Source organism: Salvelinus sp. IW2-2015, linkage group LG18, assembly GCF_002910315.2.
Source record: "Salvelinus sp. IW2-2015 linkage group LG18, ASM291031v2, whole genome shotgun sequence".
Classification (NCBI taxonomy): domain Eukaryota; kingdom Metazoa; phylum Chordata; class Actinopteri; order Salmoniformes; family Salmonidae; genus Salvelinus; species Salvelinus sp. IW2-2015.
In genome coordinates, this window is record NC_036858.1 from 3,458,121 (window position 1) to 3,478,798 (window position 20,678).

At 44.0% G+C, this 20,678-nt stretch overlaps 1 protein-coding gene across 2 annotated transcripts; it reads right to left on the bottom strand.

Annotated features, from left to right (window-relative positions):
* Positions 1–5,683: 5,683 nt before the first annotated feature.
* LOC111977339 (regulator of G-protein signaling 9) lies at positions 5,684–20,096 on the bottom strand. Of its 2 annotated transcripts, XM_070448242.1 has the most exons (19): positions 19,918–20,096; positions 18,246–18,342; positions 16,787–16,837; positions 16,539–16,645; positions 16,401–16,452; positions 15,302–15,357; positions 15,070–15,146; positions 14,848–14,929; positions 13,093–13,155; positions 12,526–12,555; positions 12,354–12,415; positions 12,063–12,176; positions 11,831–11,946; positions 11,469–11,556; positions 11,212–11,350; positions 10,974–11,056; positions 10,718–10,841; positions 6,029–6,435; positions 5,684–5,943 (listed from the first exon to the last, which is right to left on the bottom strand). In XM_070448242.1, exons 1-19 carry the CDS (start codon positions 19,981–19,983, stop codon positions 5,775–5,777), a joined length of 1,983 nt encoding a protein of 660 aa, XP_070304343.1. In that variant the 5' UTR covers positions 19,984–20,096; the 3' UTR covers positions 5,684–5,774. The 2 variants fall into 2 exon arrangements, with proteins under 2 accessions (XP_070304343.1, XP_023862485.1); XM_024006717.2 differs by lacking the exons at positions 5,684–5,943; positions 6,029–6,435 and having other exon boundaries at positions 10,570–10,841.
* Positions 20,097–20,678: the final 582 nt, after the last annotated feature.

The following is a 20,678-nucleotide window of genomic DNA, read 5'->3' on the forward strand; positions in this document are numbered from 1 at the left end:
TCTCAGTATTCGTGATGCGTCTCAGTTTGCCTGCGTCTCAGTATACGCGTCTCGGCGTCTCAGTTTGCCTGCGTCTCAGTATGCCTGCGTCCTCAGTTACCCGCGTCTCAGTTTGCTGCGTCTCAGTATCCTCTCGTTTTGCCGTGCGTCTCAGTATGCCTGCGTCTCAGTTTTGCCTGCGTCTCAGTTTGCTGCGTGTGGCAGTAGTACCCGCGGTTCTCAGTTGCTGCGTCTCTCTATAGCTGGCGTCTCAGTATACCGCGTCTCAGTATATGCTGTGCGTCTCTCTATAGCTGCGTCTCAGTTTGCCTGCGTCTCAGTATACGCGCGTCTCAGTTATGCTGCGTTCAGTAATACGTGGTGCGTCTAGTATACCTGGCGTTCAGTATACCTGCGTCTCAGTTTGCTGGCGTCGTCAGTATCCTCGCGTCTCAGTATGCCTGCGTCTCAGTATGCCTGCGTCTCAGTATGCCTGCGTCTCAGTATGCCTGCGTCTCAGTAGCCTGGCGTTCAGTATGCCTGCGTCTCAGTTTATACCTGCGTCTCAGTATACCTGCGTCTCAGTATGCCGTGCGTCTCAGTATGCTGCGTCTCAGTATGCTGTCTCAGTATACCTGCGTCTCAGTATACCGCTGCGTCTCAGTATGCCTGCGTCTCAGTATGCCTGCGTCTCAGTATACCTGCGTCTCAGTATACGCGCTGGGTCTCAGTATGCCTGCGTATCAGTATACCTGCGTCTCAGTATACTGGCGGCGTCTAAGTATACCTGCGTCTCAGTTTGCCTGCGTTCAGTATACCCGCGTCTCATATGCTGCGTCTCAGTATGCCTGCGGTCTCAGTATACCTGCGTCTCAGTTTTGCTGCGTCTCAGTATGCGCCTGCGTCTCAGTATGCCTGGGTCTCAGTTATCCGCGTCTCAGTATGCCTGCGTCTCAGTTTGCCTGCGTCTCAGTATACCTGCGTCTGCGTTGTCTCTGAGTCTGCGTTCCTGCGTCTCAGTATGCTGGCGTCTCAGTTTACCGCGTCTCAGTATGCTGCGTCTAGTATACGCCGGTCTCAGTATACCTGCGTCTCAGTATACCCGCGTCTCAGTTTGCCTGCGTCTCAGTTTGCCTGGCGTTCAGTATACCTGCGTCTCAGTTGCTGGCGTTCAGTATACCTGCGTCTCAGTTTGCCTGCGTCTCAGTATACCTGCGTCTCAGTTTGCCTGCGTCTCAGTATAGCCGCGTCTCAGTTTGCCTGCGTCTTCAGTATAGCCTGCGTTCAGTATACCGGTCTCAGTTTGCCTGCGTTCAGTATACGCTCTCAGTTTCTGCGTCTCAGTATACCCGGCGTCTCAGTTTGCCTGCGTCTCAGTATACGCTGCGGTCTCAGTATACCTGCGTCTCAGTTTGCCTGCGTCTCAGTATACTGCGTCTCAGTAGTGCGTCTCAGTTTGCTGCGTCTCAGTATACCTGCGTCTCAGTAGTACCTGCGTCTCAGTTTGCCTGCGTCTCAGTATACCGCGTCTCAGTTTGCCGTGCGTCTAGTATACCTGCGTCTCAGTATGCCTGCGTCTCAGTTTGCTGCGTCCAGTATACCGCGTCTAGTTCAGTGCGTCGTCAGTATACTGCGTCTCAGTATGCCTGCGTCTCAGTATACCTGGCGTCTCAGTAGTTTGCCTGCGTCTTCAGTATGCTGCGTCTAGTATGCCTGCGTCTCAGTATACCTGCGTCTCAGTATGGCCTGCGTCTCAGTTTGCCTGCGTCTCAGTATACCTGCGTCTCAGTATGCTGCGTCTCAGTATACCTGCGTCTTTCAGTATGCCTGCGTCTCAGTATGCCTCGCGTCTCAGTTGCTGCGTCTCAGTTTGCCTGCGTCTCAGTATACTGCGTCTCAGTATATAGCGTGCGTCTCAGTATGCTGCGTCTCAGTATGGGGGCCTGCGTCTCAGTATGCCTGCGTCTCAGTATACCTGCGTCTCAGTATGCATGCGTCTCCTGCATGTATTTTTATTTTGCGCTCGGCTCCAGGTGATGGAAATCTACTACCTGCGCTTTGAAAAGTTGATGTTATTAGACTTTCCTGTGGATATATTGTCTCACATTCCTACCTTCAAAAGGACCAACCACACGGACAACCAGTAAAGTAGGTTCAAATATAATTATATTCAATATTCTGGCTTGTAGTGGTCATGAGAGGAAACTTTCCTGATTTAAACACTAATTTCTTCCCAACGTAGAATTCAATGCAATTCAAGTCAGGTTTCCAGGCAAGGATGGAAGTATGTATGACTTCCTAACAAATCATGCWAAATAAATTATAGTTAAGAGGAATATGTTAGTTAATGTAGAGAAACGATGATACATATTTTTGGGTCATATGAAAATGGCTATTTAACAGGCTAGCTGACTAGCTAACATTAGCCAGCTATTTATCTTGCTATATGGGCGTTTTACATTTTTTATGAATTGTAATTTGTGATGTTTAATGTTTTAGGGACTCCATTGTCAGGGCATGGAATCTACGAGGTKCCGAAAGCATTCCACAGGGATACTGGTCCATGTTGACTCCAATKCTTCCCACAGTTGTGTCAAGTTGGCTAGATGTCCTTGGGTGGTGGAMCATTCTTGTTACACACAGGAAACGGTTGAGCATGAAAATCCCAGCAGCGTTGCAGTTCCTGACAGACTCAAACTGTTGTGCCTGCAAACTGTTGTGCCTGGCACCTACTACTATACCTTTTCAAAGGCACTTAACTCTTTTGTCTTGGCCATTCACCCTCTGAATGGCACACACACAGTCCATGTCTCAATTGTCTCAAGGCTTAAAAATCCTTCTTTAACCYGTCTCCTCCCCTTCATCTACACTGATTGAAGTTGATTTAACAGGTGACATCAATAAGGGACGATAGCTTTCACCTGGATTCATCTGGTCAGTTAATGTCATGGAAAGAGGAGTCTATTGTCATGCAATGTTTTGTACGCTCAGTAATATATGCATCTTCTGACAAGATACAAACATCTCATCTAGCCTGAACAAGTCCTCTTGACTGAATGAATGACTGTATGATTGGTGGCTGTAACTCTCTTTGTGGAGTAAGGTTTGTTGCAGAGGGAGGTGTGAGACTGGATCCTCTCAAGGAATCCTTCTCCCTGTTGAGTTTGAGTCTGGTGATTCTGATCAACACCATCCATGGTGCTGATTATGTGTTACTAGTGCTATTTGGTTGGTTGTTCACGTTTACCATTCTTCACATGATAGTCACCACATGGGCTGCCACTTGTGTCAAATATACTGCACAAAAATATAAGCACAACATGCAACAAYTTCAAAGATTTTACTGAGTTACAGTTCAGTTACGAATAAGAAAACCAGTCAGTATCTGGTGTGACCACCATTTGCACTATGCAGCACGACACATCTCCTTCACATAGAGTTSATCAGGCTGTTGATTGTGGCCTGTGGAATGTTGTCCCACTCCTCTTCAATGGCTATGCGATGTTGCTGGATACTGCCGGGAACTGGAAMACGMTGTCGTACATGTCRATTCAGAGCATCCCAAACRTGCTCAAYGGSTGACACGTCTGGTGAGTATGCAGGCCATGGAAGAAGTGGGACATTATCTGCTTCCAGGAATTGTGTACATATCCTTGCGACATAGGGCTGTGCATTATCATGCTGAAACATGAGGGGATGGCGGCGGATGAATGGTACGACAATGGGCCTCAGTATCTCGTCACGGTATCTCTGTGTATTCAAATTGCCATCGATAAAATGCAATTGTGTTCGTTGTCTGTAGCTTATGCCTTCCCATACCATAACCCCACCACTACCATGGGGAGCTCTGTACACAACGTTGACATCAGCAAATCGCTCGCCCACACTACGCCATACACGTGGTCTGCGGTTGTGAGGCCAGTTGGACGCACTGCCAAATTCTCTAAAATGACATTTGAGGCAGCTTATGGAAGAGAAATTAACATTCAATTCTCTGGCAACAGCTCKGGKGGACRTTCCTCCAGTCAGCATGTCAATTGCACAATCTCTCAGAACKTGAGGCATCTGTGGCATTGTGCTGTGTGACAAAACTGCACATTTTAGAGTGGTCTTTTATTGTAATKATCATGCTGTTTAATCAGCTTCTTGATATGCCACACCTGTCAGGTGGATGGATTATCTTGGCAAAGGATGTAAACAAATTTGTGCACAATATTTGAGAGAAATTAGCTTTCTGTGCGTATGGAACATTTCTGGGATCTTTTATTTCAGCTCATGAAACATGGGACCAACACTTGACATGTTGCTTTTATATTTTTGTTCAGTGTTATTAGTGAAAATATATCTACGGGAAAACCATAGCCTTTATAGCTGTAGTACATTAGCTTGTCTTCAGCCATGAAACATGCAGAGAACTCCACCTAGTGGAGGTTGTGCATCCTCACCACTGCCCAGAAGACAGATACAGTATATAATGCCATACATTGTCAGTCAGTCTAGTTGCACACAGGGGCGYAACTTTAGTTTTAGAAGTGGGGGGGGACATAATTATTATTATTTAAAAAATGTATACAGGYGGATAAACACTCCAAACAGCCTACCCGACCGCTCGGAGGCGTCCGTATGGTCCTAAAGCACACCRCTGCCTCGTTTTGTATCACATTCCAATGATAAAACTAGGGGGGGMAAAAATGCTATTTCAGAATGTGGGGGGGGGACATGTCCCCTCCCCCGTCCCCAGTGAAAGTTGCGAYCCTGGTTAAACACATAGATTAATTWACTCCTCACCTTGTTACAGTCATGTTTTAGTCATTTATTGAGGCACTTACACAAGAAATCATACAATACTGTTCACGTGTCACATTCTGGTCTCTGTAAACACATTAAAGGTAGAGGGTAAAATACATTCTGTTAGTTAACTCACTGCACTGTCCATTAGGAAAGACACTATGGAAAAACATCACTTAACCCCTAAAGATAAAGACAAAGGCTACCCAACACGGGTATGAAACAGTGATTTAGGCAAGTCAGTAAACCTTGAGTCCAAGTCACTTGATAGTGTTCAACGTTGCTGTTCAAACATTTTAAAGTTTAATTTCATTACAGTGTGGCACATTTGTAAGGCTATTAAATAGACAATACAGTTATCTAAGATGTATGTTGAATTATGCAGAAGAGAGAGATTGTCTGACAACAAAGTTACAACTGGTCAAGTCCAAGTCTGAGTCAACACTGGTCGAGTCCAAGTCAACACTGGTCGAGTCCAAGTCTGAGTCAACACTGGTCGGGTCCGAGTCACGAGCCATGAAAATCGTGACCTGTGTCCGAGTCAAGTCCAAGTCACCACTAGTCGAGTCAAGTCCGAGTCCTGGACTAGAGTACTACAAAGCTACATAAAACAGCAGAGAAGCCACACGCAAAACTCTACAGAGCAGCAGCATGGTGGAGACACACTGTAGACCTAACGTCAGAAAACTAAACAGAGTTTAACTCACTAGAATACATATAGAAATATGTACTGTACATTGTTGAGAGGTGTTGTGCAAACTCCCAGTAAACTCATAGAATCAAGAGCCGTGTTGATATCAGTGGGCAAYGTTCAGCTAGCTTTGACTAGCTTCTGCTACTTCTGAATGTCCAGAACATTGATGTATGAATTGAATGACCGTCATCTGATAGGTGCGAGAGAGCGATCAGTTTGGTTAAATTAAGGATTACGGTAAGGATTCAGCTGTGTCCGTGTGTGTCCATCTCTGTGTGTGTTGTGCATTCGTGCGTGAATGTGTGTGTGTTTGTTACCCGGCCCCCTCATGAGGTGTCACACTCTCCCAGGGACAGATGATCTCCTTCACCTGCCCTCCTCCTCCTCCCCTTCTCGACGCCCCCCCACTCTCCTCCTCATCCTCGGAGTCGATGGGGTAGATGCGACACTCTGGAGGGATGTCCACCTTGATCTGGAAAAAACTGAAGGAACGAGGAAASAGGAATGAGGAGGGAATGAAGGGATGAGGATGCATAAAGGTGTGTGAGCTGACTCTCTGTGACTCACTTGGCAATGCGTCTGGGCGGGGCTTGGCTGGGCTGCTCCGTGCTGATAGGCTGAACGCGGCTGCTGGTCCCGGCGGGGGCAGGACATTTGGGTGACAGGCTGGCGAATACCGTGGAGGAAGTACAGCCCCGCCTCAACAGACGGCCCAATGAGAGAGCCATACGGGAACGAGAAGAGACAGCTGTCCCCCAGCCCTCAGGGCCCGCCTCTCCCCCCTCCAGCCCACCTCCTCTTCCTTCCTCCCACCTGCGTTCTGAGGCGGGGGTGCTGTCTATGGTTACGCTGATGGGTGAAGGGCAGGCGGGGGTGTGGGGGAGACGGAAGGGGAAAGGGGGTGAGGCGGGGGAGGTGGAGGGGGGGCCGGAGTAGACCGCGAGGTGGGGAACGGGTGCTGTAAAGCGACACAGCTGTAGGGGTTAAAGGTCAGAGGTCAGATATAGGGTCAGGGGTGGGAAAGATCACTGAGAGGTCATACTAATACATTGCACACATGGATGGAGTGGTAAAAATGATGAGTAAATGCTGAACCCTGGTAAACTGTAGATGAAGGGTAGCATGGATTGGTCTGGCCCTGTGACAGGAATGACTGAGTTATCTGTGAGTTCTGTTATGGCATTATGGTCCAATGGACAGTGACGGGCACAGTGACTGGATGACACAGTGAAAATGAGATGACAGACAGATATGGCTGGTAATTGATGCTTTATTGTATAGATGGTGCAGACATGTAGGTTACAGTAATGACATACAACATATGTGCCATTCCACCAATAGACTGCCTTTAGGGGACTGGCTTTTCTTCTTCATTTTATTACACCAAATTTGAACATTCTATCATTAATAGCACACGTTCCAACTTCTCAATAAACATGTTACATCTCAAGAGGTCAAATTATGAAAACATGACTACAAAAGTGACTATTGACAGGGTTGACTGTAACAGGGTTGACGATTTCATCTGAAATCAGCCATAACTCCCATTGTTACAGGGGGAATGGACGCTTGCTCTGTGCAACCGGGAGGAACAATCACAAAAAWTAGAATATTTTTAAAACATTTCTAGCCTATCTACAATATATATACAAAAGTATGTGGACACCCCTTCAAATTAGTGGATTTGACTAATTCAGCCACACCCGTTGCTGACAGGTGTATAAGATYGAGCATGCCATGCAATCTCCATAGACAAAGATTGGCAGTAGAATGGCCTTACTGAAGAGCTCAGTGACTTTTAACGTGGCACCGTCATAGGATACCAACTTTCCAATAAGTCAGTTCATCAAATTTCTGCCCTGCTAGAGCTGCCCTGGTCAACTCTAAGTGCTGTTATTGTGAAGTGGAAACGTCTAGGAGAAACAACGGCTCAGCCGCAAAGTGGTAGGMCTCACAAGCTCACAGAATGGGACCGCCGAGTACTGAAGCGCGTAAAAATCGTCTGTCCTCGGTTGCAACACTCACTACTGAGTTCTAAACTGCCTCTGGAAGCAACGTCAGCACAAGAACTGTTCTTCAGGAGCTTCATGAAATGGGTTTCCATGGTCAAACAGCCGCACACAAGCCTAAGATTACCATGCACAATGCCAAACTTCAGCTGGCGTGGTGTAAAGGTTGCCGCCATTGGACTCTGGAGCAGTGAAAACACGTTCTCTGGAGTGATGAATCACGCTTCACCATCTGGCAGTCCGTCGGACTAATCTGGGTTTGGCAGATGCCAGGAGAGCGCTTCCTGCCCGAATGCATAGTGCCAACTGTAAAGTTTGGTAGATGAGGAATAATGGTTAAGGCCCCTTAGTTCCAGTGAAGGGGAATCTTAACACTTACTTACTGACTTTATTGTCCCCATGGGGAAATTTTATTGCAGAGCCATGTACATGTTTAAAGTGGTGTTTAAATACAAAACAAAATTGACAATACAACTTTCATAAAAGTTACATGCCAGTAAAACATTATTATTATTATTATTTTTTTTTTATTTTTTTTAAATACTAGCCTGCTGGCCTTACTGAGTCGATAGGAACATTAGCCTGAGCTATTTAGGAGGGATATCACACCTGGCACAAATTATTGTGTAGTTGTGTTTTTCCTGCTGAGGGGTGCCCTATACCTGCGCCCAGAGGGGAGTAGTTCAAAGTCCGGGTGGCTTGGGTCTAATTAAAAACACAAAAGAACGCCACACCAAACGCGACGCCACACCAAACACCACGCCACGCCACACCAAACGCCACGCCACACCAAACGCCACGCCACACCAAGCCACACCAAACGCCACGCCACACCAAACGCCACGCCACACCAAACGCCACGCCACGCCACACCAAACGCCACGCCAAACGCCACACCAAACGCCACACCAAACCAAACGCCACGCCACACCAAACGCCACGCCACACCAAACGTCACACACTGCAGGATGCAACAGAGCCGCGTCCCCTGTCATCATAACACTACAGCATACAATGACATTCTAGACAATTCTGTGGTTCCAACTTTGTGGCAACAGTTTGGGGCCCTTTCCTGTTTCAGCATGACAATGCCCACATGCACAAAGCCGAGGTCCATACAGAAATGCTTTGTCGAGATCGGCGTGGAAGAACTTGACTGGCCTGCACAGAGCCCTGACTTCAACCCGATCGAACACCTTTGGGATCAATTGAAACGCCAACTGCGAGCCAGGCCTAATCACCCAACATCAGTGCCTGACCTCACTAATGCTCTTGTGGCTGAATGGAAGCAAGTCCCCGCAGCAATGTTCCAACATCTAGTGGAAAGCCTTCCCAGAAGAGTGGAGGCTGTTATAGCAGCAACGGGGGGACCAACTCCATATTAATGGCCATGACTTTGGAATGAGATGTTCAACGAGGTGTCCACATACTTTCTGTCATGTAGTGTATCTATGGGTAACAGGGTTGACGTGTTAGGCTCGATGTTCTCAGTTTTCTACCACAAAACACYAGAAAATGGCCAGAAAAAGTAGAGCCATCTCAACTGCTATTAAATGTTCAATGTTTCTTAAAAAAGGAATAGTGTTAACATATTAACACAAGAGTTGAGTTCACGTTACAGGGTTAACCCTGAGGGACAAATTAAGAGTTTATTTCCAAAATGCTATATATATCCATAACAGAAATGTTGGTAAATTAGCTTTTACTGTTTGAAGAACTTATGAATGAGACTAGTGGAAAAACACACCATCTAATCATGGCATGGGGTTGTTCAATGACAGACATGTATTTGTTTATAATCTGTCACTTGATGGTTTCATTTCAGAGACAAATAATCATGTTTTTTGCAAAACGCTATATATCTGCCTCACTCTCAGAGAAATCAGTAGTACTGCTAGGTTTTACACAGTAATAATATATATCTGCCTCACTCTCAGAGAAATCAGTAGTACTGCTAGGTTTTACACAGTAATAATATATATCCGCCTCACTCTCAGAGAAATCAGTAGTACTGNTATCTGCCTCACTCTCAGAGAAATCAGTAGTACTGCTAGGTTTTACACAGTAATAATATATATCCGCCTCACTCTCAGAGAAATCAGTAGTACTGTTAGGTTTTACACAGTCAAATGTAATTTTAAAAAACTATTTTTTTTTTCATAAAAAAAATAATTCAATGCAGTAATATGAGATCTATATGTAAAACATTTGACATTTTAGTTATTTAGCAGATGCTCTTATTCAGAGCGATTGACAGTTAGTCAATTTATCTTAAGATATCTAGGTGAGACAACCACCTATCACAGTCAAATACAGAATACGAACATTTCATTCCAGCTAAATAATGGATTTATACCGTATGGCAAAACTTTTTTTATCTATTAATTAAACAACTTAGAACAGTAATATTGTAGACACAGGAAGGCTCCCATAAGCAACCATTTCTGATGAAACAAAAACACAAAATGTGAAAAATTGGTGGATATAGCWTTTTGGAAATAAACCCTTCAAATGTAAATTTAATTAATCACATTAAATAAGATCTTTCCCTAAGTAGCAAATGAACTAGGACTGATGGTGAAAACTTTTGGGGAAGATCTTGGGGTTAAGTGGGTTAAAATCKTCCTAGAAGTTGGACAAACATTACTTGCGACATGCCAAAATTTGAATTTTCAATTAAAACACAATTTATTTGAATGAGAAAACACTGCTATTGGCATTGTTTACCGTGGTTTATGTACACACAATGTCTGAAGGACATAAAAGGCACTCTATTGGTGGAACAACCCAGATATGTCCCTATGGGTGGAACATGAAGCTGATGACATTGAAAGAGAGGCGAGAGACRCAGATACCGGTGAGACGCAGGTGAACATACCATCAAGACTAAAACACTATCTCCTGTGACATGTACTATGATTTTCTAGAATAATGTGAACAGAAAACACTTTAACTTTACATGTAACGGTCTGTGGACAGTCAGACATTACTGTTCTTCTAGTATACAGTTCATAGAAATTCAAAATTGCACTGCTATCCTCCAAACTATTTTTAAAGATAGCAACAACGTTGCTTCGTTTTCATTGGGTGTGTAGCCTATGTGTGTGTGTGTGTGTGTGTGTGTGTGTGTGTGTGTAGTTGTGCTTCTAGAAGTGTGTACATTTATGTCAATGCATGTGAGTATGTCTGTGGTCTATTTTTTGGGTGGGGGCACCTCCTTGCCCTTGTTGCTGAGTTTACTCATGACCTGTGTGATGTCCACAGGRCCACTGGTGGCCATCCTGGCTCTCTCCTCCTTCTCCTGCTGGCGGACGATGATGGGACTGATGCTGGGACGACGCTTCCTCGCATTGGCCTCCAACTGGGACACACTGGAGAAGGGAGGTGGCGGAGAAAGAGTTATTAACGTCCGTACAGCTACAAAGTCTTTCCATCTCTGCATTGAGGGAGATAGGCATGACAGTCCAGACAATATGTCCACTGTRCTGACACACAGCACTGACCTGAACCTGTGTTGATCAGGACCGATGGCCCTCTTCTGAGTGTCCTTAAACACTGGAGACTTCAGGTACCGCCCATAAGAGTCCTACATAAAAACACTTAGATACCTCCTGTACGTGTATTGACAGTTTTACTCCAAAATAAGTTAGTCAGGAATGTTACATCATGGCAGCCATTTTGTGTATGATTTTCCAGTTACAGCAGACAGAGGGCCTGTAGTATTAGTGTGGTGAAACTGACCTTCTTCATCAGCATGAAGATGTGTGTCTGAGCTGCATCCAGTACGTATCTGTGAGGGTGTTTCAGCCCTTTGACCGTCACTTCCATAGTCTTCCCGTCAATGTTGATCCACCGGGGGGCGCCACGCGCCAAGAAAGTCCTGACCAGAGACATGGTGAGTGAGAGTGTGTGAGTGAGAGTGTGTGAGTGAGTGAGTGACTGAGTGAGTGAGTGAGTGAGTGAGTGAGTGAGTGAGTGAGTGAGTGAGTGTGTCTTACTTGTAGACCTGCTGGGCCTTCTCGTTCATGGTAGCAGCCGTTCCCCACTTCAGATCCTCACATGCCTCCCAGAATGCCAGGTTCTCACCTGTCAATCAATCAGTCAACCAATCAAGCTTGACTTTTATAATATCAACCCCTAATAGAACAAGTAGATGCACCTTCAGAAGAGCCAGATGGTTGGGTGTCAAAGGGACTGGTACGTGACTGACTAGAATTCACTATTAGGTGTTTATATAATGTTTTTTTAATCAGGTTAGTATCGTTGAGATGAAAATCTATTTTTCAAGAGACCTGGACCAACATATAATACCATTGCTGTAATGTTTCCCCAATGTTGTCATAACGTTGTATCAACATACCGCTGAACTCCTTCTTGAGGAAGAGTCTGAAGTCATCTCTGCCTCGAGGGTCAGAGAGCAGCTCCCCGAAACTGAACGTCCACCTCTCCACACGCATCTTAGTAGGAATATCCACACTGACAGACAGACACATGAATGTCCACGTATTGATACTGTACAAGTTCAAATGATACGTTCTATAACAACAGGTAGGACAGGAAGARTAAGTTGAACAGTTGGGGATCAGACTCACTTGGCCATGTTGAGCAACCAGTAGGTGACATCATCGGTGACCCAGGGGTTGCTAGGGAGACAGGGGGCTAGGAAAGGGTCGTGCTTATTACAGGTGATGGAGTATTTCACCAGACTGGAGAAGAGAGAGAACACGCACACACAAACAACTACTACCATGTTGGAGAATTATGCTTTTTAGCACYTAGTCATACAAATGTTTTCACCATTTATTACGACACAGTGCCTAGTATGTGAGTTCAGCTTTTAACCCTGRGTGTGTCAAACGTGACGAAATGTAAACTAGACGTACGCTCCGATAGAGACAGACGACTTGACCCTCGGCCTCATGATGGACTGCTGGGTAAAAATCATCTACAGGAAACAGGAAAAGGAAGTGGTCATCAACACAGACAAAAAGGAAGGAGAAACTGGTCATATGTAAATGAGCTAATTATGTTAGGATATAAAATGTTGTTACTAACAATTCTTCTGAAGAAGTCTGAAGTTTCTTTCTGGAAAATAAAACAATGATTTGGTTATTTAAAGCAGAATGGCCAGCTACAGTCAACTTTGTTCCGTTAGACATAAAATAATAATGTGGTATTTATCACTACACTTAATGGTTTGTGTGTGTGTGTGTGTGTGTTTGTGAGTGAGTGTGTGCAGACGGAAGTACTCTTCAAAGTTGACACAGTAAAAGAGAAGAGAACCTGCAGAGAGAAAAGAGAAGGGGGATATCCTGTCAATTCAAATAGAAATCAAATGAAAGGTGCAATCTGCAATATCTTCAGTTGAAGTATGAGATTGGATTTGGCTAACAGAGTGGACAGGTGTGGTGTGATTGCTTGACAGAGAGTCCAGATGTAATGTGGGGGCAAGTAGAAGGGTGTGTACCTGTATCTAATGTCAGATTACCACAGTTGAAATCCTCTTATCAAATATAAGCAGCTTGAATAGAGCCGTGCTAGGTCACAATGACAAACCTGTAGTTACAATACACCCTCAGCATAAGCAGGCTAATCTACACACAYATGGGACTGACCTGTTACCTCCTCTGCGTTGGGGTCTACCATGCGTTCTAGTCCGTAGTCCATTGCACTGACAGTCCCTGGCTACAGACAGCCAGACAGAGACAGAAAAAGTGTAATGTGCACGGTATGATAATATGATTTGAGAGCATGGTGTGTTGTTCTGTTGATTGGTATAAGACTGAAAAATGAGCTAGGCCCCCTACCCCTGCGCMCCTAATGAGAATATCCAGCATGCATCATTCTCTACCCATGATTCCTCATTAGCAGGCTGTCTGTCTAGACAGAGGTAAAGGCCAAAACTCCTACCTGCAGAGACACACATCATCTCACCCAAAGATATATTCACCTGTCAGCAGGACAGTGCCTGATAATAGATCTGATCATATTTACTGTCTGATAAATTCACTTTGAAGACAGGATTAACCATTTACTGCAGTGGGTTAAATCAGGGCCACACAGAGTGTTTCTTGGTAGTCTTAAACAAATCTACTTTGAAACAAAAGTATACACCTCAAACACATGGTTATGGGTTTAAAGAAAGAAAAGTATGATATAGGTACAGTGACACGTTTTTTTTAACATGACTTAAAAAACGTAATCCTATGCAACATTAACCAATTAAAAACAGTTCTGTAGCGATGAGGTTTGTACAGTAAGCTATAGGCCCAATACATTATCACTGCATATTGGCTACGCTTGAATTGCCCTGCCATTGTTCTTCTCAGACCATTTTGAAATTATATTTCAAACTTTTAGGTATATGAAAGGAGAAAGGGGATACCTAGTAATTTGCACAACTGAATGCATTCAACCAATAGCTCATTTGTTGTATTACTAGTGAGGCAAAGCTGAGTGAGCATAATAATAATATATATTTTTTTTTTTACTGGGCTGATGGCCTGCATTTGATGGTCAGTCTGAGGGGAGGGAGCAGCAGTGAGGCTCCTCTCTCCCTCCATCTGCTGAGAAAGGGGGACACAGTCTTCCAGCTGATAGTGAAACTTAAGTCGCACTGCATTATTTCTGCACCAATTCATGTTGTTACTCCTATGACCAGAGAAAGGTAAATATTCCCTCGATATAAATGAAAAGACACAAGCCGCTAATAATRMCAACGCAAGCTTATCGGAACACTTTGCTRTACTCATTCACCACAGTGCTGGTTGTAGCGTGAGTGGAAGTAGGGAGAATGGATTAAAAGTGTTCAACAAAGTGTTGACAGTGCTCAATAAGAACTTAATGTGAGATTTCAAAACTTTTAAAAGCATGATTAGAGAGAGACTGAATGAATACGGCAAAAGCTGCTTTTTTTACGAGTAAGTTCATGTTTAAGTTCTTATTCATTCAGTCTCTCTCTAATCAGGGTTTTAAAAGTTTTGAAATCTCACAGTTTTAAAAGTTTTGAAATCTCACATGATCAACTTTGCTGTACATTCACAGTTTATTTTTTACAGTCTATGGAGCGAGGAAACTGTGCAGACACGGTSATCTGAGCTATCTGATTGGTCAGCGATAGGCCTATAAGTGCACTTGATTTGTTCTCGGGGCCTGCCAGGTAGGCTACCTTCAGACACACGCGCTAGGGCTGCTGAATCAAATGCACCTATCACCAATAAAAATAAATATTGTTGGGTTTTTTACAGAAATGTTTGGTCATCGACTAGGAATGCCTTGGAGATCGTCCAGTCGATTGCAATTGACCAGTTGGAGACCACATACAGTTTGATGTAGTGTGTGTGCGTGTGTGTGTGTGTGTGTGTGTGTGTGTCTCACCGGAGGTCTATGTACAACCCAGTAGGCTCTCTCCTGGCAGTCAAATACTGCACGATCAGGCTTCTTCCTCTCCTTTCCCGCCCTACACACACACACACACACACACACCTGTTAGTTAACTCACACAGCTGTGAGTTAGAGGCCTGATAAACAATCTATGTTCCCATGTAAACAGTCTGTGGATGAATGGATGTTAGTGTAGTCTGTTTCTGCCAGACTAACCTGTACTGTTCTTTAGCCTGCATCACAATGAAGTCCCACTTATGGTTCATCCACTTGTGAAGACCGTTATACTGCTCCTGAAGAGAAAACACAGATGTGTGTTACCACTTAGGACAGAATGTCGTGTGTGTGTGTGTGTGTGGTGTGTGTGTGTGTGTGGTGTGTGTGTGTGTGTGTGTGTGTGTGTGTGTGTGGGTGTGTGTGTGTGTGTGTGTGTGAGAATGCCTCTCACCTGTTCATGCATCTCTAGAACTCCTTTTGCGGATGTTTCTCTTGGCCAGTAGATTGCTGAAAAATAAACATGATTTTATTATTTTTTTATTTTTTTTACTTATTCATGTGTTGCACGTTGCGCCACATATTGTTTTGAACATTCCTTTTAGGACTGAGCATTCTACTCGATGCATCGTCATTGACGCGCTGATAAGATTTATTCCAAAGTGCAGTACTGTGGCTTGAAAACACGATGGCATTTCTAAAGAAGGCGAATAATTCGTAGGAAAACCTTGTCATCATTTCGATGTCTCCAGATTGACTTTAGTTGCAGTATAACGTTAGCTAGCTAGCTAAGATTGAGGGGAGACTTCCAGATTTTAGCTAGCTAACATTTGCACTGCTAGCAATTTTTTATTACTTTTGCTAGCTAATGACAATATTGCCATCTGTCTAAAGTAAATTCGACAACATGATGATTGKTTCCTACTAAATATGTGCCTACTTTACCAACGTCATCGTATTCCCAAACCCCTATAGTGTAATTTGGACAAAACAGTCATTAGCCCTGGTTTAGAGTCATTAGCTCCCGTTCTACTTTTGAGCATCAATATGGCTGCTCCATCTGTAGAACATCGATTAAAAATGGCAACGACGCGACCGAGTGATGGAGGTGCAACACACGAATATGTCCACAATGTAGGTGACCTAACAATAAAGAAAGCTTTAAAGCTGCAATATGTAACTTTTTGGGCGACCCGACCAAATTCACATTGAAATGTTAGTTATAGATCTGTAATTCTCATTGAAAGAAAGTCTAAGAAGCGGTAGATCTGTTCTATGTGTGCTACTTCTATGCTTCAAATTTAGTTTTTTGCATATTTTATTTTCAGTTTTGTACACCAGCTTCAAACAGCTGAAAATACAATGTTTTTTGTTATGGGAAATATATTTCACTGCGGTTTAGATGGCACAATGATTCTCTACACTAWACTTACTGGTTTTGTCACATAAACTGAAATTAGGCAAACTATTAGAATTTCATCAACCAGGAAATTGCGGAGAGGTTTCTGYAAAGTGCACCTTTAACTATGTTTGTCTCGTTGTGTGTATCTCACCATAGTCGGTGTCCTCTACAGGCCACTGCTGGGCCGGCCAAAAGTATGGTGTCTGACAGAAGACAAAAAGCACAGAGGTTTGGCATAGAGTTAGGCGTATGGGTTTGGTTAAGGTTTATACGGTGTTGTCGTGGTTACCTGAAAGCGGTAGAGGGCTGTGTCTGGTTTGATGACTAGTCGTTTATGATCCTGGAGGGGATAGATGTACCCAAACGCCACCAACATGGTGCCCAGAGCCCACGCCTCTACACAGACAGAGAGAGAGGGGGGGGAAGAGGGAGAGAAGGAGCGAGAGACAGAGAGAGGGGTGGAGAGGGAGAATATGAGCGAAAGAGAACCGTAATTCAAGAATGTTCTGTGTATGTCTGAGAAGAAAGCTCTCTTACCTTCTGCCTCTATAGTGTAACGGTTGGCTAGCCATGTCACGACATCCTCACCTGGAGAAGGTTGCAACAAACATCACAACTATTATAGAGATATGACATCACATGTATGACATCAGATGGACACTTTCATTGATGTTACTCTGTAATATAAAGAGGGTGTGGAAAGTAGAGAGAGAGAGAGAAAGAGAGAAAGGGAGAGGAGGATATTAGAGTGACAGAGAGAGAGAGAGAGACACAGAAAGAGAGAGAAAAAAAAAGGGAGAGTAGAAAGAGAGACTCTGCCCACAGGACATTACATGTGGAGTTTGTAAATGCCAGAGGCCTCCCTCTGAGAGAAACTAATGCTGAGACAGTCGATATACTGAGAGGGGAGGATGAGAGGGGAGGGGAGCTTCTATTTTGCAAACCAAATTTCCCTAAGGGATTCTGGGAGTTCTATTTTCTTCCAGTCTGTTCTGTTCTATTATTTACCAATAATAGAATACCAGAAATGGACCAGGCTGAAGTGGCGTCATTAAAACTCAAGAGTATAGGTTCTTTATCAATCTCTCTCGCTCTTCTTTCTTCTCTCGGCCTCCTTCACACTCTATTCTCTCTCTCCCGCCATCATCTCTCTCTCCATCCTTCTCTCTCTACCTTTCTCTCTCTCTTTCATTCACTCTCTCATTCATTCACTCTCTCATTGTCTCTCTCTCTCTCTCTCTAGCCTTCATTCTCTCATTCTCTCTCCCTCCATCATCTCTCTCTATCTTTCCTTCTCTCCCTCATCTCTTTTGCCTTCCTTCTCTCCCTCCTACACACTCTATTCTCTCTCTCCCTCCTCCATCATCTCTCTCTCCATCCTTCTCTCTCTACCTTTCTCTCTCTCTTTCATTCACTCTCTCATTCATTCACTCTCTCATTGTCTCTCTCTCTCTCTCCATCCTTCTCTCTCTCTAGCCTTCATTCTCTCATTCTCTCTCCCTCCATCATCTCTCTATCTTTCCTTCTCTCCCTCATCTCTTTTGCCTTCCTTCTCTCCCTCCTACACACTCTATTCTCTCTCCCTCCTCCATCATCTCTCTCTCCATCCTTCTCTCTCTACCTTTCTCTCTCGCTATCATTCACTCTCTCATTGTCTCTCCCTCCATCATCTCTCTCACTCCATCCTTCTCTCTCTCCATCCTTCTCTCTCTCTAGCCTTCATTCTCTCATTCTCTCTCCCTCCATCATCTCTCTCTATCCTTCCTTCTCTCCCTCATCTCTTTTGCCTTCCTTCTCTCCCTCCTACACTCTCTCCCTCCCTCTGTTTCCCCTCTCTCTCCCTCTCAGTAAGAGGTTGTCATGGAGATAGAATATTGAGCTCAAGACATGGGAAAAAATAGGAGTTACCTAACCTATGGCAACCACTATCAATCCACTGAGTGTGTTTTCTGTGTGCTTCTTTGTGTGTGTGTGTGTGTGTGTGTTTTTTTTTTACCTGTGATAGCGTGTGGTATAGTAGTGATAACCAGTTTCTGGGGTTGTGACTTGACTCCAGTCTTTGGATCCTGCATCTCCAGCATCACAGCCTCCACCTGGAAGACAACAGGAACACAGGCTGTAAAGACAACAGATCACTAACGGCGTACACCACTACAGAGGCAGGTCACCGAGACAACGGGTTGTCAAAATAATAGGTTACCATGACAGTAGGACAGACAGTCAACAGGTTACTATGACGAGACAGGTCAGAGCTATATATGCATATAATTACTTAATTMTATTACTTTTAAGTAGTACTATGACTATTAAATAATAGGATGTCTGTGCTTTGTAGTTCTGAGACAGGTTATTGGGAGGACTGTGAGGAAGGAGACAGGGAACACAAACAAGCATATACACGCTATGTGGAGGAAGGACTCAGGTCCTCTTAATGTTTGGAGAACCAGTGTGTTTCAGCAAGTAGGGTTCTGTCTGTCTGTCTGCCTGTTTTGAGCCCGGCTACCAGTGTGTCTCAGTCAGTCTTGCAGTGTAGAGCTATAGCCCAGTCTGTTTTAAACCAGCCTGCTCTGGCCTGTCTCTGACTGATATGAAGGGGCTTTCTGCCAGACCGGTGTCTGTCTGAGGCTTTGATGTCATGTGACAGTAACACCATCCAGCTAGGTTCAGCCAACCACAGCGGACTCAGCACCCTCTGGACACCAACTGTCTCTGGGCCAARCAGAGCTTGTAAATAGGCTAAACAYCATAGTCYTAAGTTACACAGAGAASCCAGTTTTAGTACCCTGTTGGTAACAGAAGCAGGTACAACAAGCACAGTCCCAGCTGGAAAAGCTCTAGGATCTGTCCTCTCCATACTGCTACTGTCTGGATTAACTGGTTGATGGTGGTGCTGATAATACTAATCAGACTAATGCTGATCACGCTCACTGACCGCATCCATGAGTAGCAGTACAACGCTAAAGAGAACACCGTGTCAATCAAAATAAAGATACCAGTAAGTGAAAGGCTGTTCAMCAAAGTCATTTATTTTAACACATTGAGAATAGGTGGTCTCGCTCTCGTTTTACTGCGTAGCTTTCGAGATCTTGCAGTCTTCTTAACACCTGTGAAACACCTAAACATGACCGTCATAATTCCCAGGCTTTCCTGTGAATTATGTTTTCTGATAACTGAGTTTTCAAATTGGCCATTGTAAGAGAAAATGGCATGTTAGGAAAACACATGTGTATGTATTATTATCATATAGGTGCATTGGGTTGACAGACATTGATCGAATAATACCAGAAAAACAGAACTGCCCACCCACGTCAATTTTTTAAAATTACATTTAGTGAAATTGTCGACTAACGTAAATTGAACGTGAAATCAACTAAAAACGTCCCCGTGCCATTGGATTTGGGTTAAAAGTTGGATGAAAATAATGTGCAATTCCACTACCTTTAAGACTTTTTTGCGAATCCAATTAGTTTTCAACGTTGATGAATGTTATGACATTTTGGGGGTTGAAATTAAGTGGAAACAAYGTTGATTCAACCAGTCTTTGCCCAGTGTATGAAGTACGAACAGACGATTTTATTTTAAGAACTAAATATAGCAAGACAGCCTAGATGTCTGCGTCTGTGGTGTGTAGCATAACCGTATCATCATTTCTGATAAAGCTAACCTACCTTTTTGAGACATGCCATCCTCGGTCGGAACCTCTGTCCATGATCCCGTACATTTCTGATGGTCATGTTGTTTGCTTTCCTCCCCTCTTATTCGCTATGATAACGCCAATACTGAATTAATTTAGCCTAATATTTCTCCAGCCAAAGCGAAGATGCTGGATGCGAGTGAATAAGCAAGCAGTTTATCAATACAATGACCAGCAGCAAGCATCCATAGGGATGGAGAGGGATTGCGTATCAGCCAATCAGGGCACTGTTCTATATTACCGCCACTGATTTGACCTGTCTGTCACTGCCTGGGTTTCCACTAGCTTCTATAGCTACAAAGTCAGATTCCACAGCCACGAAGTCAGATTCCACAGCCACAAAGTCAAAATTGGCCACAATGGCGGAATTTGTTGTCTTAATTTAAGGTTAGGGTTAGGCATAAAGTTAACAGTGTGGTCAAGGTTATAAGAAGATAAATGGTAGAAATGGGCGAGGTTTATGACTGTGTGGCTATAAAAGCTAGTGATGACCCACAGACTGCGTTATAACAGTTACCGGTCACGCTCTGCGTTTACGCAACTGTGACCGCCAGGTGATGACATTGGGTAATAAATCTCAGTCGACATGCTTCATGATTAAATTATGATTGTAATTTGGCAGTGTTGAATTGTTCTGTTAAATGTTAAATGATGCATTTAATGTGATGTGAATAATAAGGTATTTCAATGCTATAATTTTAGGCACAGCTATTTTCTTTCATTTGGTCAACTTTG